Consider the following 19088-nt stretch of genomic DNA (forward strand, 5'->3'; position numbering starts at 1 on the left):
GGCCAGATATAACAGAAAGAGAATCTTACTTTGTGAAATAAATCAAAGTATTTGTCAATGAAGCTTATTTTTCACTATTGAATTTCATTATTGGTGGACTGGAACTCCTAAAATTGTGTCTTTCATCAACATTGCTAGCTGTGTTTTTTTGTTTTGTTTATTTACTTTATGTATTGTTAAATATAATTAAGTAGAGGAGCTGCTTAAAAACAATAGTTTAAAGTTTATATAAGATAGAATTTTGTGACTTTTTTTTTACATAATGGTAAGGACATCCTAAAGTAGTCACCCCTAAATGCCACTGCTGCTTCTGTTAGGTGCCTTGGTAAACAAAGGGTAGAACTCATGGTGCTGGTTCTTCTGAACAATATGGGGGCTGTGTCACCAAGGAAGTTACAGGCTTTATATTGATCTTTTGTTTTAAATGGAACATTTATTTGTTAAATATAGGATTATCAAAAGTAGGTTTACAGTTGTTTGTATGGAAAATAATACAGTAATTAATAAATAATAATACAAGAATAAGCTGTGTTTCGCATACTAACCATTGTAAACCTACTTTTGCTCCATGCTGTATTTTAGTTAATGACTCACTTGCACAGAAATAGCTGTCTTGAATTTAGTATTTAATTCCACAAATGTATTGAGTGTCTGTCAAATACTGTTCTAGTCAACAGTAGTTATTTCCTTTAAGATCATCAAAAGCTGCCCTAGCTGATGTGGCTCAGTTGGTTGGAGCATTGTTTCATAGACCCAAAGGTTTGAGTCCCAGGCAGGGCACATACTCAGGTTGCAGGTTCAGTCCCTGGTCAGGCCCATAAGAGAAGGCACCCAATTGATGTTTCTGTCTCACATTGATGCTTCTCTCTCCTTTCCTCTATATCTAAAATGGGGTGGGGGGGGGAAGCCCTTGGGTAAGGATTTTTAAAAATATCTCAAAAGCCAGTGTTAAAAAATTTTTTTTTTGGTTTGGTTTTTAGTTCAGGATAAATTAAGGACTATGTATATACCCTTTGACCTTAGGGTAGCATAGGAAGCAAATTGTTTACTGTGACCTGTGCTGGTAAGTCAAAAGCTTTTGCATGTAGTTATTTAGGTACTTTTTAATAAATAATGGTGCTTGACAGTTCATAATAAATTTCAACTGATTTTTCATTAAGATATTAGAAAACTTTAGTTTGACTTTCTAATACAGCAATGAGTAACACAAAGAACATTGGTTCCAAATGTTTAATTATTAACCTACCACATTTACTCTTTGTGGTAGCAAGAGCAAATGTAATAACTTCAGTTTACTTAGCTCCTAGGTCATGGAAAATAGCTCATTAATGAAATAGTAGAAGGAGTTGAACTAAGAACATAATTTAGGGGCTGATAGGCCAAAAAATAACTTATTTTTCTTCCTATATATGTTGTATCTAAATTTATATTTATAAAACATTTTAGGAAAAGCTTTTTTACTTTATTTAGTTTTTAAAAAGATTTTATTTATTTATTTTTTAGAGAGAAAGGAAGGGAGGGAGAAAGAGAGGGAGAGAAACATCAATCTGTGATTGCCTGTCATGTGCCCCCTACTGGAGACCTGGCTGACAACCCAGGCATGTGCCCTGAGTGGGGACAGAACTGGCAACCCTTTGGTTCACAGGCCTACACTCAATCCATTGAGCGACACCAGCCAGGACAGGAAAGGCTTTTTTAAAAACGTATAATTTTTTCCTTGATATTTCTTAGAAGCATTCTATGTAAATTTTCATAAAGTGATGGATAAGAAAACTTTCATCTTTTCAACCTTGTATTTAGGGCTGTCACAGTATACTTCATATTAAAGATTATGTTTTCCACACCTTTTTTCTCCTTTCCCTTTTTACTGTGCTTAATTTTATGAAAGTATCTGAGGCTTATTTTTAAATACCATAGAAAAATACAACACTAAAAAGGAAGTACTTTTGATAAGGAACTGTATTTTGCATACTCATTTTCATATAATGTCAAATCGATAATATGTTTAAGTTGGAGATAACAGACTTTTTTATTACATTCTTGTATGTGCAAGTAGTGATGGATATAAACTTTTTTTATTGATTGCTATTGTATGAGGGATCATATTTTTATATACTTTTTTATGTGTATATATTTTAGCCTCTCGTAGAAGAAGCAATTCCAAATCTTCACAGCCCACCAACCACAAGCACCTCAGCCCTAAACAGCCTGGTGGTCTCTTGTGCATCTGCCGTTGGTGTGCGAGTGGCTGCTACATATGAAGCTGGGGCCTTGTCTCTTAAAAAAGTTATGAACTTTTATAATACAGCCCCTTGTGAACCTGGAGCTCAGGCAGGCAGTGGTTCCATAGGACCAGAAGGTCTGAAAGATAGCAGAGAAGAACAGGTTAAACAGGAATCAATGCAAGGAAAGAAAAGTTCAAGTCTTGTGGATATCAGAGAAGAAGAATCAGAGGGAGGCAGCCGAAGACTCTCCCTCCCTGGATTGCTGTCACAAGGTAAAGAAATAGCTAGGTTTTGTGAATTGACTTGTACTGAATCCAAGATGCTCCTGACATCACATGCTATATTATTAGCTTTCCAAACCATATAAATACTATCCATACTTTCCATACTATATAAATGGTATGTGGATATATAATATCCATTATATAGTACAGATACTATACTTTCCATACTATATAAATTAGCTTTCCAAATTGCTAAAGCTGACATTGAAATGTCAAAATTTATTTAATGATGGTTTTAAAAGAAAGTTACAAATAAAAGAAAGTTACATATTTGTCTGCTCTAGAAATAAGTTTAGAACCTAACTTTTTTATGATGTTTGCTCCCACCTATGAACTTTATTATGAACCTTATTTTGTTCTGGAATGTAGCAATGGCTTTTTTATTTCCTAGTTGGGGCCTATACTCCAGGTAGGTGAAGTTGCAGACGTGACCCTTGGATATATGCATAGTTACATACTTGACCTGAAAGTATAGACAATTTTAAGCATCAATAAGAGAAAACCTTCATTTTCTGAAACCACTAGCAATAAACGCTTAGAATAGTAAGAATATTATGCAGTTGCTCCTACATTTCTCCATCATTTTAGGAATCTTAGTCATGTAGACTTCTGCTTCTCAAAATGTGTCCTGCACACCAGCAGTTTCAATAGCATCTGGGAATTTGTTAGAAGTGCAGGATGTCAGGCTCCTCTTCAAACCTAACGAATCAGAATATTCATTAGAACAAGATCCCCAAGTGACTAGTGTGTGCGCTTTCAAGTTTGAGAAGTATTGCGTTTGACTAGGAGTTGGCAAACTTTTTCTGTAAAGAGTTTAAGAGATATATTTTATGATTTGCAGGCAATATGCATAGTCTCTGTTACAACTACTTAACTTTGCTGCTGTTGCTTAAAAGCAGCCAGAGGTAATAGATAATGAATGATCAAAGGTATATTCCAATAAAACCATATTTACAAAAATACGCATTGGGCTGTATTTGACCCACTGGCTATAGTTTACCAACCCTTAGTTTGCACCATTTTGTGCAAAGCTCCTATACTGTAATAAAATTTACCTTTTCTTCTCTGTCCCTTTTTCCTACACTTGTTCTGCTAAACTCATTACACTTTCTTGTGCCACTGAGCACTTAAGTTATCCTGCCTCCTAATTCTCGTTGCCACTAGATTTTTATCTACGCAAATAAAACCCATAGCCTTTATTAATTTGAGTATATGTGTATAAAGAAAGCCCATGAATTGTATTAAGTCTGAAGGAGAATATTGTGCCAAAATTTTCTTATTCTTAAAAGTCCTCTAGCATTTTATCTTTGAGACATCTTTGATCACAAATGTGGAATACTGATTTTTGTTACACAGAAATGTCATACAGAATAGGGTTCTGTGGACAGATGTTTGGAAGGGACCTGGATTAGACAGATACAAGCAGGGCTTTTAATCACAGGACTTGTCAGTCCCTTTAGTATGTTAATATATGTGTGACTTTACAGGGCTGGTAGTAGAGGATAGAGTGTAGTAGGCAGCATTTGCCAAACTCATTTGACTATTTTTGCAGAGAGCCTATAGACTATGCTTCACAAAACCATGTTAGTGTATTTCTTTGAAAATCAATAGTTTATCAGAATGATATCTCTTCCCCCTCCCCCACTCCTCATCCGCTCCCTCACCCTATCTGTGGTTTGTTTCAGTTTCCCCCAGGCTGCTGAGAAAAGCTGCACGGGTGAAAACACGGACAGTGGTTCTAACTCCTACATACAGTGGAGAAGCAGATGCACTCCTACCTTCTCTGAGAACAGAGGTGTGGACATGGGGAAAAGGGAAGGAAGGGCAGCTGGGCCATGGCGATGTTCTGCCTAGGTGAGTGCTGCCAGTATTCACTGTTAGGAAGTGACTTAAGTAACCTGTCTCCTGCAGAGGTCTCTAAGTCTTTATTTCCTCATAGAGCAAATCTGGTCTCTTCTAATTCAGAATCATTATACACTCTTAACTCTGATTTAAAAAACAGCTGTCATCTTAGTCTTGAGTTTGCTTCTAGCAATAAAGGACTTAGGTATCCATGGTGTACCTTTCCATCCCAACTTTGATGTACACGGTGGGGCAAAGGTGGGTTGACAGTTGTTCGTATGGAAAATAATACAATAATTAAGAGAGAATAATGCAAGAATAAACTGTGGTTTGTGTACTCAGTTTGTACACAACTGTACAAACCTACTTTTGCCCCACCCTGTAGATTCATCTTTAAACAGGAAAATGTGTTTGTGATAAGGTTGCATTTCATTGAATGATTCAAATTTTTAACTCATAAAGAAAGAACCAACATTGTTTTAGCCTCAAAGATATTTCTCAGCTGCTGCCAGAATAACTATAACTGCAATCTTAAACCATGTCTATCCATATAACTCAGGGAAAAACTGTTGTCTAAGGGGAACTCTTATGATATTAACAAATTAGACATTTGTGAAGGTGTATAAATTGAATGATTATCTAAAACAGTCAGTTAATGTCTCTATTCTTAGCAGAGTGTAGGCAACTGTGGCATTAAAAAAAAAAAAGACTTAACTCCTTCCTGTGGTTATATTTCATTGTGTCCTAAACATGTGGTAGAGTCTCTACCACATGTTTAGGTCTCTAAACATATGGTAGTCTCTCTACCATATGACTCATTTAGTAGTTATATGATTCTTAACATGTTCTGAATTATGGTGGTTAATTAGTGATTGAAAGACAAAGATTAAAACCATCCAAAATTACTTCCATTTAGGAGTAGCTTGAACATATATCCATCATTTTTATTTCATTGTTTTCTTTTGAAGTGTTTATTATTACTTGAAAGCACTGTATAATTTGAGAAAAGTCTTGATTCTTGCTGCAAATACTTACATTGAGTTTGTGTGTGTGTGTGCTTTTCTTTAAGGCTTCAGCCACTGTGTGTGAAATGTCTGGATGGGAAAGAAGTAATCCATCTGGAGGCAGGTGGTTACCATTCTCTTGCACTTACTGCAAAATCTCAGGTAGGAGGCAAACTATTAAAAGCTTTTCTACATTTCATGGAAGACCTGAGTAACAAGATTAAACAGTATTTATTATCTGCTGTGTGTCAGGCAACAGGCCCATATTTCACTTGATTTGTCTAGTGTTTTCTGTTGCATAGCAGTATTTCCATTTTATAGGAAGGTTTAGAGAAATTATGTAACTTGTCTAAAGTCACGCATGTGATAGTAGAGTTTGGATTAAACACTGGTCTACCTACACTGGTCAAAGAATCTTTCTATAATGTGCTTTCATGTAAAAACAACTCAAACTTTTCCAGGGTATTGGTGAGTTTCCTTAAGTAAGACACTAAAAAAGGAAAACAAAGGCATTTTTCTCTTTTAAAATTGTGGGACCTGGGTACTTCCAGTCAAGATGGCTGCATGGGCATAGATGGCTTGTTTCTTCACACAACCACATCAAAATTTCAACTAAATTATAGAACAACCATCACATCAGAAATCAAGTAGAATGGAAGTCTGACAACTAAGGAATTAAAGAAACCACATCCATCCATACTGGTAGGAGGGGCACAGATGTGGAATAGACTGGTCCCACACCCACATGTGGTAGATAAAAATCCAGGAGGGATATTATGGGAGGGAGGAGTCCCAGCCCCACACAAGACCCTGCAGCCCAGGATTCCAGTGATAGGAAGATAAGTCCCTGGCTGCAAAAACTAGCAGGGCTTGGGTCAGTAGAAGAAAACTGCTGGAACTCCAAACAGTTACTCTTAAAGGACCCACACACAGACTCACCTACTTAGACTCCCTGTGAGCTCCAGCATTAGGGTAGCAGCTTGAAAGGCACCAGTGGTATAGAGAGAGAAGCTGAAATATCTGGCATTGAGGCAAGCAGAGACCATTGTTCCTTTTGTAAACTCTGCCCCCACAAAGCCGGTAAGCTGGTGCCATATCTGAGATTACATCAGCCTGACTAACACACACCTGCCTTGGAGATCCCCAGACTCTACCCCACCCAACATAGGGGCCCATCCAAGTGGCTTTTCCATATGAATGGCTGGTCATGGCTCATGCTTCACAATTTCCTAAATCCTCTCCAACAAGCAACAGCTGGCTTCAGTGAATCCCAGGCTTGGCACTAGCAGTAGCCAGCCTAGATTCACAGGTTGGTTTCCCCTAGGAATCTCCAGGCCCACCCAGCACAAGTAGCAGCCATCTCAGATTGCTTTATAGTTCAGGCAGGGTAGCTCTGGGCAAAACACAGGTAGGGGCCCACCTTGGCCTGTACCTCCTGGGAAACCCCAGCACCCGCATACCTAGTAGACAGCTGCAAATCATGTCAGATCACCACCACCCTGCCCCTGCACAGCTGATTTTCCATGTAAGGTACAGGTTAGTGGTCAGTGGTCACAGCCAGTCCTTGGAGCTGACTGGCCTGTGTAAGTCCCTCCCATTGATCTGCCAACAGCAACCAAGGCTCAACTACAAGAGGAGGGTATACTTAGCCCACATGAAGTGCATGCCTCTAGTACCCAGCTTGGGTGATAGGGGTATGTGCCACTGGTATCCTACAGGATACTTACTACATTAGGCCATACTACTGAGACATGAAATCCAAGCAGCTCTACCTAATTCATAGAAACAAACACAGGGAGGCTGCCAAAACAAGACAAAGAAAATGACCCAAATGAAAGAACAGATCAAAACTCCAGAAAAAGAGCTAAACAAAATGGAGATAAGCAATATATGAGATGTAGAGTTCAAAACGCTCATTATAAGGATGCTCATGGGACTTAGTGAGGACCTTGGCAGCATAAAAAAAGGTCCAGTCAGAAACAAAGGATACACTAACTGAAATAAAGAACAATTTACAGAGAATCAACAGTAGAGTGGATGAATCCAAGAATCAAATCAATGATTTGGAACATAAAGAAGCAAAAAACAACCAATCAGAACAGCAAGAAGAAAAAAGAATCCAAAAAAATAATGATAGTGTAAGGAGCCTCTGGGACAACTTCAAGCATACCAACATTTACATCATAAGGGTGATGAAAGGAGAAGAGAAAGAGCAAGACATGGGAAAACTTTCTGAAAAAATAATGAAAGAAAATTTCCCTAATTTGGTGAAGGAACTAGACGTACAAGGCCAGGAAGCACCAAGAGTCCTAAATAAGATGGATGCAAAGGGCCCACTCCAAGACACATCATAATTAAAATGCCAGTGGTTATAGATAAAGAACCTTAAAAGCAGCAAGAGAAAAGCAGTTACCTATAAAGGAGTTCCCATAGGACTGTCAGCTGATTTCTCAAAAAAAAATTTTCAGGCTAGATGGCAGTGGCAATAAATATTCAAAGTCATGCAAAGCAGGGACCTATGACCAAGATTGCTCTACCTAGTAAAGCTGTCATTTAGAAAGGGCCAATAAAGAGCTTCCCAGACAAGAGAGAAATAAAGGTGTTCATCATCACCAAACCATTATATGAAATGTTAAAGGGACTTATTTAAGAAAAAGAAGATCAAAACTATGAACAATAAAATGGCAACAAACACAAATCTATCAAAAATTGAATCTAAAAACCAAACTAAGCAAATAAGAACAACAGAGACAGAATCATGGATATGGAGAACGTTTTGATAGGTGCCAGATTAGAGGGGCATGGGGGATAATGGGTGGAAAGGTGAGGGGATTAAGAAGTACAAATAGGAAGGTACAGAATAGCCACAGTACAGTGTAGGATATGGAGTAGCCAAAGAACTTATATGTGTGACTCATGGACATGAACAGTGGTTGGGGGATTGCCTGAGGGAGTTGAGGGGCAGATATTGGTTGAAGGGGGGCAAAGGGAAAAATCAGCACAACTGTAATAGCATAATCAATGAAATAATTTTTTAAACAAACTGTGGGACCTGAAAGTGACCTCCAGAATCACTTAAAGCCAGGACCATATACATAAACCCTCCTTATAAAAGTAGTTGTTTTAAGTTATTCTTAAATATATACATATAATGATTCTTCATCATTTCCTTTGTCTTTTTAGAAAAAGTCAATGAAGAATTCTAAATGCATTAAATATTTTATTTTAAATTTCACATAGCAGGCTAGCCAAAAACTAACATAGCACATATAAATAACTATGAATATTAGGAAAGAAATGGATGATTTATTGCTGTTAACATGATGAATCATCTAAAAGTCTTGAAGAGATTAGGAATGTGGTTAGTTATAAAATAAACATAATTGCTAGCTGCTTTATACACACAAAGTAAAGTAGAAAACATGCCAAGGAAAAAAGCTGTTCACAATTACAACAAAAGTATTAAGGAAATAGGAATAGTCTTTGGAAATATGTAGACCCTCTATTACACAAACTCAGGAACTCTTCTAATAGGTCATAAAAGAAGATAGAAATAAAGGGAGAGAGGTTTTATTTTCAGATGAGAAGAGTCAGTGTTGCAAAAATGCCACTTCTTCCTCGGTCATTAAATTGGTCATTCCTCGGTCATTAAAAGTACAGAGTAAATTCAATACAATCCCCCAAATATTCCAATATAATATTTACAACTTCATAAAATGACCCCAAAACTATTCTCGTAGAGTGAAGACAGGCAGTGAGCCACATAAATTCTGAAAATGAACAGAAAGGGTGGATTAGAATTAGCCATATAAATATATTGTGAAAGTACAAAAAGATAGTGGAACAGAAATATTCCTGTAGACTTGAAATAGACCCAAGTAATGTGATGAAAATGGGCATTTCAAATCAGTCAGAGAAACAAAACTAAGTGTTCAATAAGTGCTGTTGGAACCACCGGCATCTTATTTGCAGGATAAAATTAAGATAGCTTTACATATTCTACTTCTGGATGAATTAAAGACATATGTTTACAAAATAGACCCTTACATGTGAAAGAACAAATTTAGGTGATTTGTAAGAAATAACCTTAATAGAAAAAGACATGACATCAAAACCAGAAATTAGTAAGGAAAGATGATATGTTTGTCTACTTAATGAACAATCCTAAACAACAAAACAAAACAAAACAAAAAAAAACCCACAAATAAAATTAAGATACACAACAAACTGGGAACAAACATCTGTAACATACATGACAGGATATTACCTGATATATAAAGAAAAATGGTCATAGAATATTTATTTATTTATATAGAAATATTTATATTCTATTTATATTCTATTCATGAAAGAAGAAACAGAAATGGCCAGCAATGAGTGAAAAGGTAGTTAACCACTTAGTAAACAAATTGAAACTGAAATAAGAGTAACATTTATTTCCCCCTATTGCATTAGCAAGAATTGCATTTAATGCTAAGTGTTAATGAAATGTGGGGAAAAGGTACAGACATTGCTGGTGAGAATGCGTATTGGACTATGCTGGAAGACAGTTTGTCAGTATATATCACAAATCAGAAATCATATTTATTGACCCAGAGTTCTTTGCCTGGAATTTATCCTAAGGAAATAGATACACAAATATGTATACTCAAAAAAATTAATGTAACTTTATATTAACAATTTGAAAGAAATTATTAATATATATACTTACTGAGTAATTGATTAAACTGTGCTCATAGTAAGGTTCTATGTAGTTATAAGTGATGTTGTAGCTCTATGCTTATTGACATAGAAAAAATATCAAAGCATAGCATTAAGTAAAAAATACCAGGTCACAAAACCGCATTGATAATAAAGTCCATTTTGCACGTTACACTTTGTATGTACATTTTATCTAGTAGGCATTAAAATTTCTGGAAGCATATATTTGTGTGTTCCAAAAACAAAATAGTAGTTGTTTATAAGTAGTCAAATCACCAGTGGTTTTCACTTTTAAAGAAGTTCTTTATACTGTCACATTTTTGCACAATGACCATGAGTTACTTTTATAATGAGAATAAACAGAACTACTTTTATTTTACACATTCCCGCTAATCTAGTTTTTTGTTTTGTTTTAATCTGTAGTGGAGCATTGGTACTTGTGTTTCTCCATTAGTGACTCTTACATGAAAAGGCTTTCTAGTCATTCCAAAAGTGCTCCTATATACAGGGCAAAAAATCATGATTACTTTTTTTTGCAGCGCTTGGCTATATTTTTTATCACTTTCTTTGTAAGTGACAGTATAAAATAATTTCCTGGAATTAAATCCTGGCTCTGCTACTTACAAATTAGTTTTCTATCTGGGCCAGTTTGCTTATCTGTAAAAAAAAGAATTATGAGAATGAAACGTTAATTAATACACAGAAAGTATTAAGAACAATGCCTGGCAGATAGTCAACACTTGAAAAATGTTATTGTTAACCCTTAGATTCTCTCTTCCTATGTACTCTATCTACCTGTTATCTATGGTCTTGTTTAAAATAAATTTCCTTAATATCTGTTATTTTAAAGAGTAGAAAGACTAGTATAAATTACTAGTATAAGTAATTTGTGAAAGGACTTGTATAAGTAATTGATGTATAACTATTGGTATATATGTGTGTGTATATATGTATGTGTGTATATGCATGTATGTTGTTATAAAGGTTTAGAATTGACATGCCAAGTCAGATTCACAACCCTTACCTACTTTCTTGTGGTTTTCTAATAGGTTTACTCATGGGGTAGCAATACCTTTGGTCAACTTGGGCATTCCGATTTTCCAACAACAGTCCCTCGTCTTGCAAAGGTACTCTTGCGAACTTGAAGCTTCTATATCAACTTATTCCAGAATTCTAAGTTATAACACTTTATATTTCTTAATGTCATGTTGTAAAACAAGATATGAAATTTGTAACCTAAATGTATCTTGATATACTTAATTTAAAAACTATACATGAAACCACTTGTTTTCAAGCCAAATGTTACATTTTTGATGTTTTATATTTACGGATGTGTTATATTTCTTCTTAGCTTCCACTGTTCATTGAACATTTATAGTTTTCTTTATCCTTTTATAAAAGTAAAAATGATAAAGTTTTTTCTTTTAAAGCAAGTGTTTCTAGGACTATTATGTAGACTTCTGAACTTTATATACTACCAAATGCCTACTCTTTGACTTCTCACTCAATTTTGACTTTTACATAACATTATTTGGTGGTGTTATGTCTTGTTTTGGTTTCTTTCATATACATAGTCATGGTAGTAAAACCTTTTTTGAACCTTCTCGTTTTCTGTAGTGAAACAAGGTATAGATGATTTTTTCACTGCTGTGTGAATTGGTTTTAGTTTATGTAATGCTATTCAGATGTTGGTCATTTCTAGTCTCTTTGCTGCAATTCTAGAAGAATGTTTTTCAACCTTTTTTCTCCCCCAACACCCTGAAGAAATACCAAATCCTCATCAATAGTATTGACTTCTTATTCAAGAATTGTTTGGTTTTTGAGGGGTGGGGTAGTGAGTAGGCAGTGTGCATGGTGGGTAGCCTAACAGAATGGAATATGAAGCTCATGTATGTGTGATTTGATTCTGGTATCTCCCGCACATCAAGACATGCTCCCTCTACTCAAACTAATAGAGACTAAAAAAGGATAGTTAACCTCAATCCAGTGATTCATGTTAATACATAGCCCAATGATTCACCCATGTATTCAGCGTGCACTTGGATGCACCACTGTATAAGAGTTTTACATGCTGCCTTTTCTTCCAGCAGACTTAGTTTTCCTGGAAAGGAAAGATTTAAATAAAACATCAGGGAACAGTTATTACTTCTAGCTCTAATCTTAAATATTTTCATTATAAAACAATATAGTGGTAAGGTATTTAATTTCTGCTATTTTATCACAAATAAAAATATGATAAATCATTGTTCCTTGTTTTTTGTTCATTTGAATAAATTACAACATGCATTTATTCATACTTAGGAAGGTTTTATAATGTAGCCTGGAGACCCTGGAAATAAATTTTTTAGTTAACATTTTAGAATCAGGCAAGAAAGAATAGAGTTTGTTATTGGGTTGGCCAAAAAGTCCATATGGTTTTTTCTGGAAAAAAAAGACACATTTTTCATTTTCATCAATAACTTTATTGATTTGGATATTTTGAATATGTCGGCTGTCTCCCACATGGTATAACATTGATTGTTTTCGGTTGATGTCTCTATTTGATTGCTATCAACTTCAACTGGTCTTCCTGACTGTGAAACATTGTCCAGAGAGAAATCTCCAGCCCAAAACTTCTCAAACCACTTTTGACATGTTTGATCAGTCACAGCACCTTCTCTATACACTGCACAAATATTTTTTTGCATTTCAGTTGTGTTTTTACCTTTCTTGAAATAATAAAGCATAATGTGCTGAAAATGTTGCATATTGTCTTTCATCTTCAACATTAAAACAGCTACACAAAAGTTTACCAATTTTTATTTTTTTAATGCATGCTGATATGACAGCTGTCACAATACAATCTAACAAAATTGTTTGGAGTGAAATTAAAGATAACTAAGCACTACTAGAGCCATCTTAGGGAAAAAAACAAATGAACATTTTGGACAACCCAATACAAGGTTTTAGTTTCATTACTCTTTAAATGTACATACAAAGATATAGCATTAGGAATTGGCTTTTCTTTTTTTTCTTAATTTGAGGGAAGGATGAGAAAAACAACTTGAAGTCATTTTAATTAAAGTCAGGGTAGAGTGAGATTCGAATTAGTTTTGATTAGAGACTAAGAAGACTCTTCTCTGGAGAAAAAAATTTTTCTCTGCAAAAACAACAGTAAGTCACTTATCAGGAGAGCCTGAATTTGAGAAGATAGTGTCATGTGGGAGAGGATAGCTATAAAGTTGTTGAGATGTGCACACACACACATTCACTCACTCAGTCATTCATGCAATCACCTAACGTAGTATTTGGAACCTATCTAGACACAAAGAATCTAATAGAAATTTTTAATTTGTTTATCGTCCAGAGCCTAGGAGTCATGGCTGAAGTTGGGTCTGGATGTTGGGAGCAGTAGTTTTCATAGCAGAACACTTTCCTCAAATGAATCTTATGCGGAATTCCATGCACGAAACAGATACACATAGAACTACTTTTGTTGAAGAGTGGAGGGGGGTGGGGACAGGTCCCTGGCACCTGCCTTTCCATGGTGGCTCCTGAATCACTATGTGGAATCCTAAGGTTTGAAAACTATTAGTTTAAGGCATACTTTGCCATACATCAGAATCACCTGGAAAGCTTGTTAAACAGATTGCCAGGTCCCAACCCTCAGAAGCTCTGTGGCCGCAGAGTCTGCATTTCTAACATATTTCTAGGTAGTTGCTGCTGCTGCTACGAAGATTATTTGTTGTGAACCACTGGTCTAGGGGATCCATGTAAATAAAATTATAAAGGATCCTGTCTGGTTCAGCATCCTGGGAGTTGGCACATCAGAGAGGTAGTGAGTTCCAAGTGGGAAAACTGAATTTTAGCATTCAGTTGGCCAGAATGGAATTTAGCCTTGTTAGATTTTTTTTAACCTTAAGTTTTTTGCACACAGCCAAATGAGAACAGACAAAGGTGTGTGCTAGCTATCAGAATAGGGCTTCAGAAGTTTCTGGTTCTCTTGACTGTAGTACAGGCGAAGTCCTGTGAGGACTTAAAAAATAACAAAAAATCAGATCTGTATTTTTTCTTTTTTAATTCCAATTATTTAGATTTTTGTAAAAACAATCCAGTTCTAAATTTAAAACTGAACAAAGGATTTCTTCTTACCCCTGTGTCTGTTCTGCATTTGATTAAGTACATTACCAGGCACATTAGGTGTACCTGGTAAATTTTGCCCTCGGAGATATGACTGACTTTGCACCACACTTGTTTAGGTAACCTAATACTTCAGTTCCTGTGGATCTGAAGTTCTGTCTGATTCCTTCATCTTGGACAGACAATATCTTGCTGTCGTTGCAGGTAAACAGTAAAAATGGAGTCTGGAGTGTAGCTGCAGGCCAGGATTATTCCCTGTTTTTGGTGGATACAGAAGACTTCCAGCCTGGATTATATTACAGTGGCCGACAGGACCCTGCAGAGTGTGACAACCTTCCAGAGAATCACAGTGGCACTAAGACTCCAGTACTTCTCTCCTGTAGTAAGGTGAACAGGAATTGGATCCTACGGCCCACATTTTATAGTGCATGAGAAGTATTTTGTTTTTGTTATTTGTATGTTTACCTGTTGTTAAGTATCTCTGACTGCTGTGTTTAAAATTGCAAGCCCTGCCCTGGCCAGGTGGCTCACTTGGTTGGAGTGTCATCCTGTGTACTGAAAGGTTGCAGGTTCAATTCTTAGTTGGGACGCTATGGAAGGGAACGATTGATGTTCTCTCGCACATCGATGTTTTTCTCCCCCAACCCTCTCTAAAATCAATAAACTTATATTCTGCTGAGGATGTAAAAAAAAAAAAAGTTGCATGCCCTCTCCTTCATCCCTTATCTCCTTTTTCTGACTTATTTCACTCCATACTGCCTGTCACCATCTAATACACTATATAATTTACTTACTTTGTCTATTGTCTGTCCTTAACCATAAGATTCATAAGAGTAGGGCTTTTAGGATTTCTTATTTACTTTGTATCCTTGTAGTAAATACTTTATGAATGCTTGTTGAATTAACACCGTAATGTAGGAATATTAAAAAGTACATTTCACAGTGATGTTTCCTGACTGCATTTGTGGATCTCATAGAGGTGAATGTGGAAATAAGGAGAGTAGATGAATTTTTAACTATAACTGGGAAGTAAAAATTTCAGGGGCCTGACAGGTCACCAACAGTGCTCTGTTTCCCATGTCTTCCCTGTTTCTCTTAGCTTTTCATTTTATTTACTACTGTTTATCCCTTTTTCATTCATTGATCTTTCCTACTTTCGCTGTCATAAACTTAAATCATTGGCCTGTTTCTGTGTCATCTTCTCCCCCCCTACCCCCCACTAAGGTGACTCACCTCCTCAAAGTGAGATGCCTCCAGGAAATTAACCTTCAAAGCTAGTACATTCTGGATTTCTTATTCTTATTGAATAATATATCCTATGGACTTTCCCCTTTGTTTTTTTCCCCTTTGTTTTTTCTGGCTAAATATGTAAGCTATGAATGTACAGAGACAAAATCTTTCTTGCTAAAGGCAATGCTGGCCAAGATTTAGCTCTTAACCTATATATATATCCTGTTATTCCAGACATACTAATTGACTCTTTGTAGCTGTTGGCCCTGGCTCCACATTCCCCATCCAAGATGCCACAGTCCAGATAAAGGATGAAATATCCTGATGAAAAGGATGAGGCTGCAGTGTGCCTTTAGTTACAGTGGAATTTTAATAGGCTGTTGGATCTGCAGCGCTTGGTTGCCTAGCTTAATAGTGATATGTGAATGAAGACATTGAATGTTTTTATTCAGTGGTGTCATAGATAAATGAAAAAAGTATCTTTTAAAGAAAATCCCTGTATGTTGTAAAGTATTAAGAGACAAGATAATTCCCAGTCATTTGGTATTTTAATCTATAGCAGATTCCTCTCTGCTCTCATTTATCCTATTTTATGCAAAAAGGAGTCCTGAGACATGTAACCACATCACTTGGATTTTTGTCTGTTTAGGGTATATGTCTCTGGTTCTAAACACATGTAATATAAAATAAAAAGGTATTTTTGCAATAAATAAAAGTATAGTACATGCAGTTATATATAGATAACAGTGGTGTACTGGTAAGCCATCTCCAAAATTCAAATCCAAACAAGACCAAAAAGCAGTGATCTGTAGTGTTTGCCATTGGGATGGAGGGTAATTTTATTATTGCCAGTTTCAAACTACCAATGGTTTTGTTATCAACTTGCAAAATTTGTGAATATTTACCAGCTGGCTCTTGCCAGGTGATATAAGCCACCTCCAATGCTCAAACTGCTACTAGTAAGTTATATTTTATCTTTCATCTTTTTTTGTCCTCTGTTGTAGCTTGGATATATAAGTAGAGTGACAGCAGGAAGAGACAGCTATCTAGCCTTGGTGGACAAGAACATTATGGGATATATTGCCAGTCTCCATGAGTTGGCTGCCACGGAAAGACGGTTTTATTCAAAACTTAGTGATATCAAATCTCAGATTCTCAGGCCTCTTCTCAGTTTAGGTAAGTAGAGCACTCTTGTTTTCATCTGTTCTTCCTACATCACAACTAAAACCTTTGAGTTATGGTTTATCCCTTTCTTTCCATTCTCTTCTTTCTGTACACAGGCAGTCAACACCTTGCAAACTATTCCCACTTTTTCAGTAGCCCAGCTACCACTGCCCTAGCGTACCACTCCCAGAGCTCCTTTTACTTGTGGAAGTAGAAAATGGGGCTTTCCAAATATGCACGCCAGAGAAGTAGAAACAGCTTTTTGGGAAAGTAGATCCTAGGAGCTAGACTTCTAAACAACACTTCTAGCCCCACCAGTCCTAAGATAACTTACATTATACCACCCGAATTTTTCATTTTCTTTGGTTTAGCTCTTAGAATTATGTCAAATAGAGATTCATTTGGATTTACACATAGACTCTTGAAATTGTTGATAACTGTAACAGCGTTAAGGGTCTTATCCCACATTAGCATGAATTGAGTAAATCTGATTCCTTTTCTTAGCTGTAATCAGCTACAAAGAAGATCGAAAGGGAGGAGATATTACAGAAGAAATGGATTATGATGGTCCTAGACAGTGTGCTACTGCCAACAAACGCTAGGTACCTGAGGCCTCTAGGAGGTTAGAAAAGAATACCAATTGGAGGGGGCAGCTATTAAAAAATAAACTTCCCTTATTTTAAAATGTTTTCTAGGTTTGGCCTTGCACTCAGTAAATGGAGAGAAAGTATTCTTTCTCTTTCTCTTTCCTGTACTCCTTGGCCCCCTCTGAGGACCCAGAATTCAGTACTCGAGCAATTAAATACTCTAGTAATTAAATGCTACCTTGTTAGTACACCAGCTTTTCCACATTAAGGTGGCATTGGCTTTTATGGACAGGGTCATTGTTTTTAGTGGGAAAACATCTACTTTTCAAATAACTAACTTAGTGTTTCCTAATCCCCCGCATTGGGCGGACCCAATACCCCAGGACTTTGGCAAGGGAAAGGAAGTAATCCAAGCTGCAGACTTCCTGCATTGCTCTGCAAGGAAAGTGCAGTCTGCCTTTTCTCTGTCCTGTTTTCTGGTTTCTATGTTGGTCTTACCTGGTCTGCCCATCAGCCGTACTACTTGGTGAGAAGTCCTGAAGATTAGGAATTTTGGATTGGGAAAAAGCAAATAATCTCCTGATGCCCTCTGTAAAGTTTAGAGCAACCTGGGCAATCTGGTTTTTGGATTGCCCTCTCTGTACTGAAGTGTTGGGCTTGTCCAAGGGACAAGTTGAACAGAAGTCAGTACAAAAAACTGAAAATGTTAGCAAAGATATAACTACTTTGAGTAGTTATGAGTTTAATTCCTGGCTGTCAATAATTGTTGAGTGAAATTAGACAGTCCCCTTCTCGTGGCTTCAGATTACTTATCTTCAAAATGAGAGGAGAGTTGGATTAGCTCAGTGGTCCTTAAATTTGGCTGGTCTTCAGAATTACCTGGAAAGCTTTTCTTTTTAACATACCCATCCTGGGGTCTTAACCCTGGCCTACTGAGTCAGAACCCATGAGATCACTGAGAATGTGTTTTTAACAAGTTCCTCAAATGACTGGATTCTGTGATTTCTCAAGTTGCCTTCTTTAACACTGTGATTATTTGGGTTCATACATTTCATCATGCTAAATATTTTTAGAAAAGGGGAATTCATAATCTTGTTCATATGGAAGTATTCAGGTAATGAATCTTTAGGTTATGTTATCATCATCATCATCATTTTGTTACAGAAAATTTGGGCACCGCAAGTACTGTCCAGCTGTTGCAGGAGGTGGCAAGCCGATTCAGTAAGCTATGTTACCTAATTGGTCAGCATGGAGCCTCACTGAGCAGCTTCCTTCATGGGATAAAGGAAGCCAGGAGCTTGGTCATTCTGAAGCATTCAAGTCTCTTCTTGGATAGTTATACAGAGCAAGTATCCAGTCCCGTGTCATGTTCAGTCTCTGCAGGGTTCTTCTGCCAAGGAGAACAGCTCCTTAATCAGAAGAGACTAGATTAGGGAGAGTGATATAAGGTAATAGAAATTGCAAAGCAGTATTTTAATTTTAAGCCAATTATAGTTCTGCATTGCTAAAATTTTAGTTTTCTCTAAGGGGAAAAAAAGGTTTAAAAATCTTATATTTCCTTCTATATTCTAGCAGAATGATTGATAGTGTACTTTACATACAATGTACTGTAATACATATGAATATGTAACCATTCCCTTTAGAGAATTTGTTTACTTAAGTAAATTATATTAAAATTTGAGGAAATAAGTAACTAAAATTATTTTAAGATTACTGATTGTAAATACAGAGTTGTTCCAATGTCTGGTTTTTACTGTTGTGTAAAGGGAAGGTTTAAAGATCAAACTGTCTTTAAAATAAAGATATTTTCTTAATAAAACTGAGGATAGTTATCTAAGGCTCTTTTCATGTTTTTCAAGTAAAATATCCCAAATATATATGAAAATTTAAATATTTTTCTTTTTCTTAATTTGAATTTTGACATTATGATGT

The 19088-nt window shown here is 36.2% G+C and overlaps 1 protein-coding gene across 7 annotated transcripts in view; it reads left to right on the plus strand.

Annotated features, from left to right (window-relative positions):
• Positions 1-19088, plus strand: part of ALS2 (alsin Rho guanine nucleotide exchange factor ALS2) — a 76918-nt gene that overhangs the window by 21339 nt on the left and 36491 nt on the right. For 4 of the 7 annotated variants that reach the window (XM_036023063.1, XM_028508820.2, XM_036023061.1 and 1 more), the window contains exons 5-11: positions 2140-2497; positions 4195-4363; positions 5421-5517; positions 11106-11183; positions 14380-14562; positions 16410-16581; positions 18321-18501. In XM_036023063.1, the coding sequence (XP_035878956.1) occupies positions 2140-2497; positions 4195-4363; positions 5421-5517; positions 11106-11183; positions 14380-14562; positions 16410-16581; positions 18321-18501 (1238 nt within the window). Of the gene's footprint in view, positions 1-2139; positions 2498-4194; positions 4364-5420; positions 5518-11105; positions 11184-14379; positions 14563-16409; positions 16582-18320; positions 18605-19088 lie in introns of those variants that run through there. The other 3 variants (XR_004902549.1, XM_036023064.1, XM_036023062.1) reach the window with 3 other exon arrangements.

This window comes from Phyllostomus discolor, chromosome 4 (genome assembly GCF_004126475.2).
Source record: "Phyllostomus discolor isolate MPI-MPIP mPhyDis1 chromosome 4, mPhyDis1.pri.v3, whole genome shotgun sequence".
In the NCBI taxonomy this organism is placed as follows: Eukaryota; Metazoa; Chordata; class Mammalia; order Chiroptera; family Phyllostomidae; genus Phyllostomus; species Phyllostomus discolor.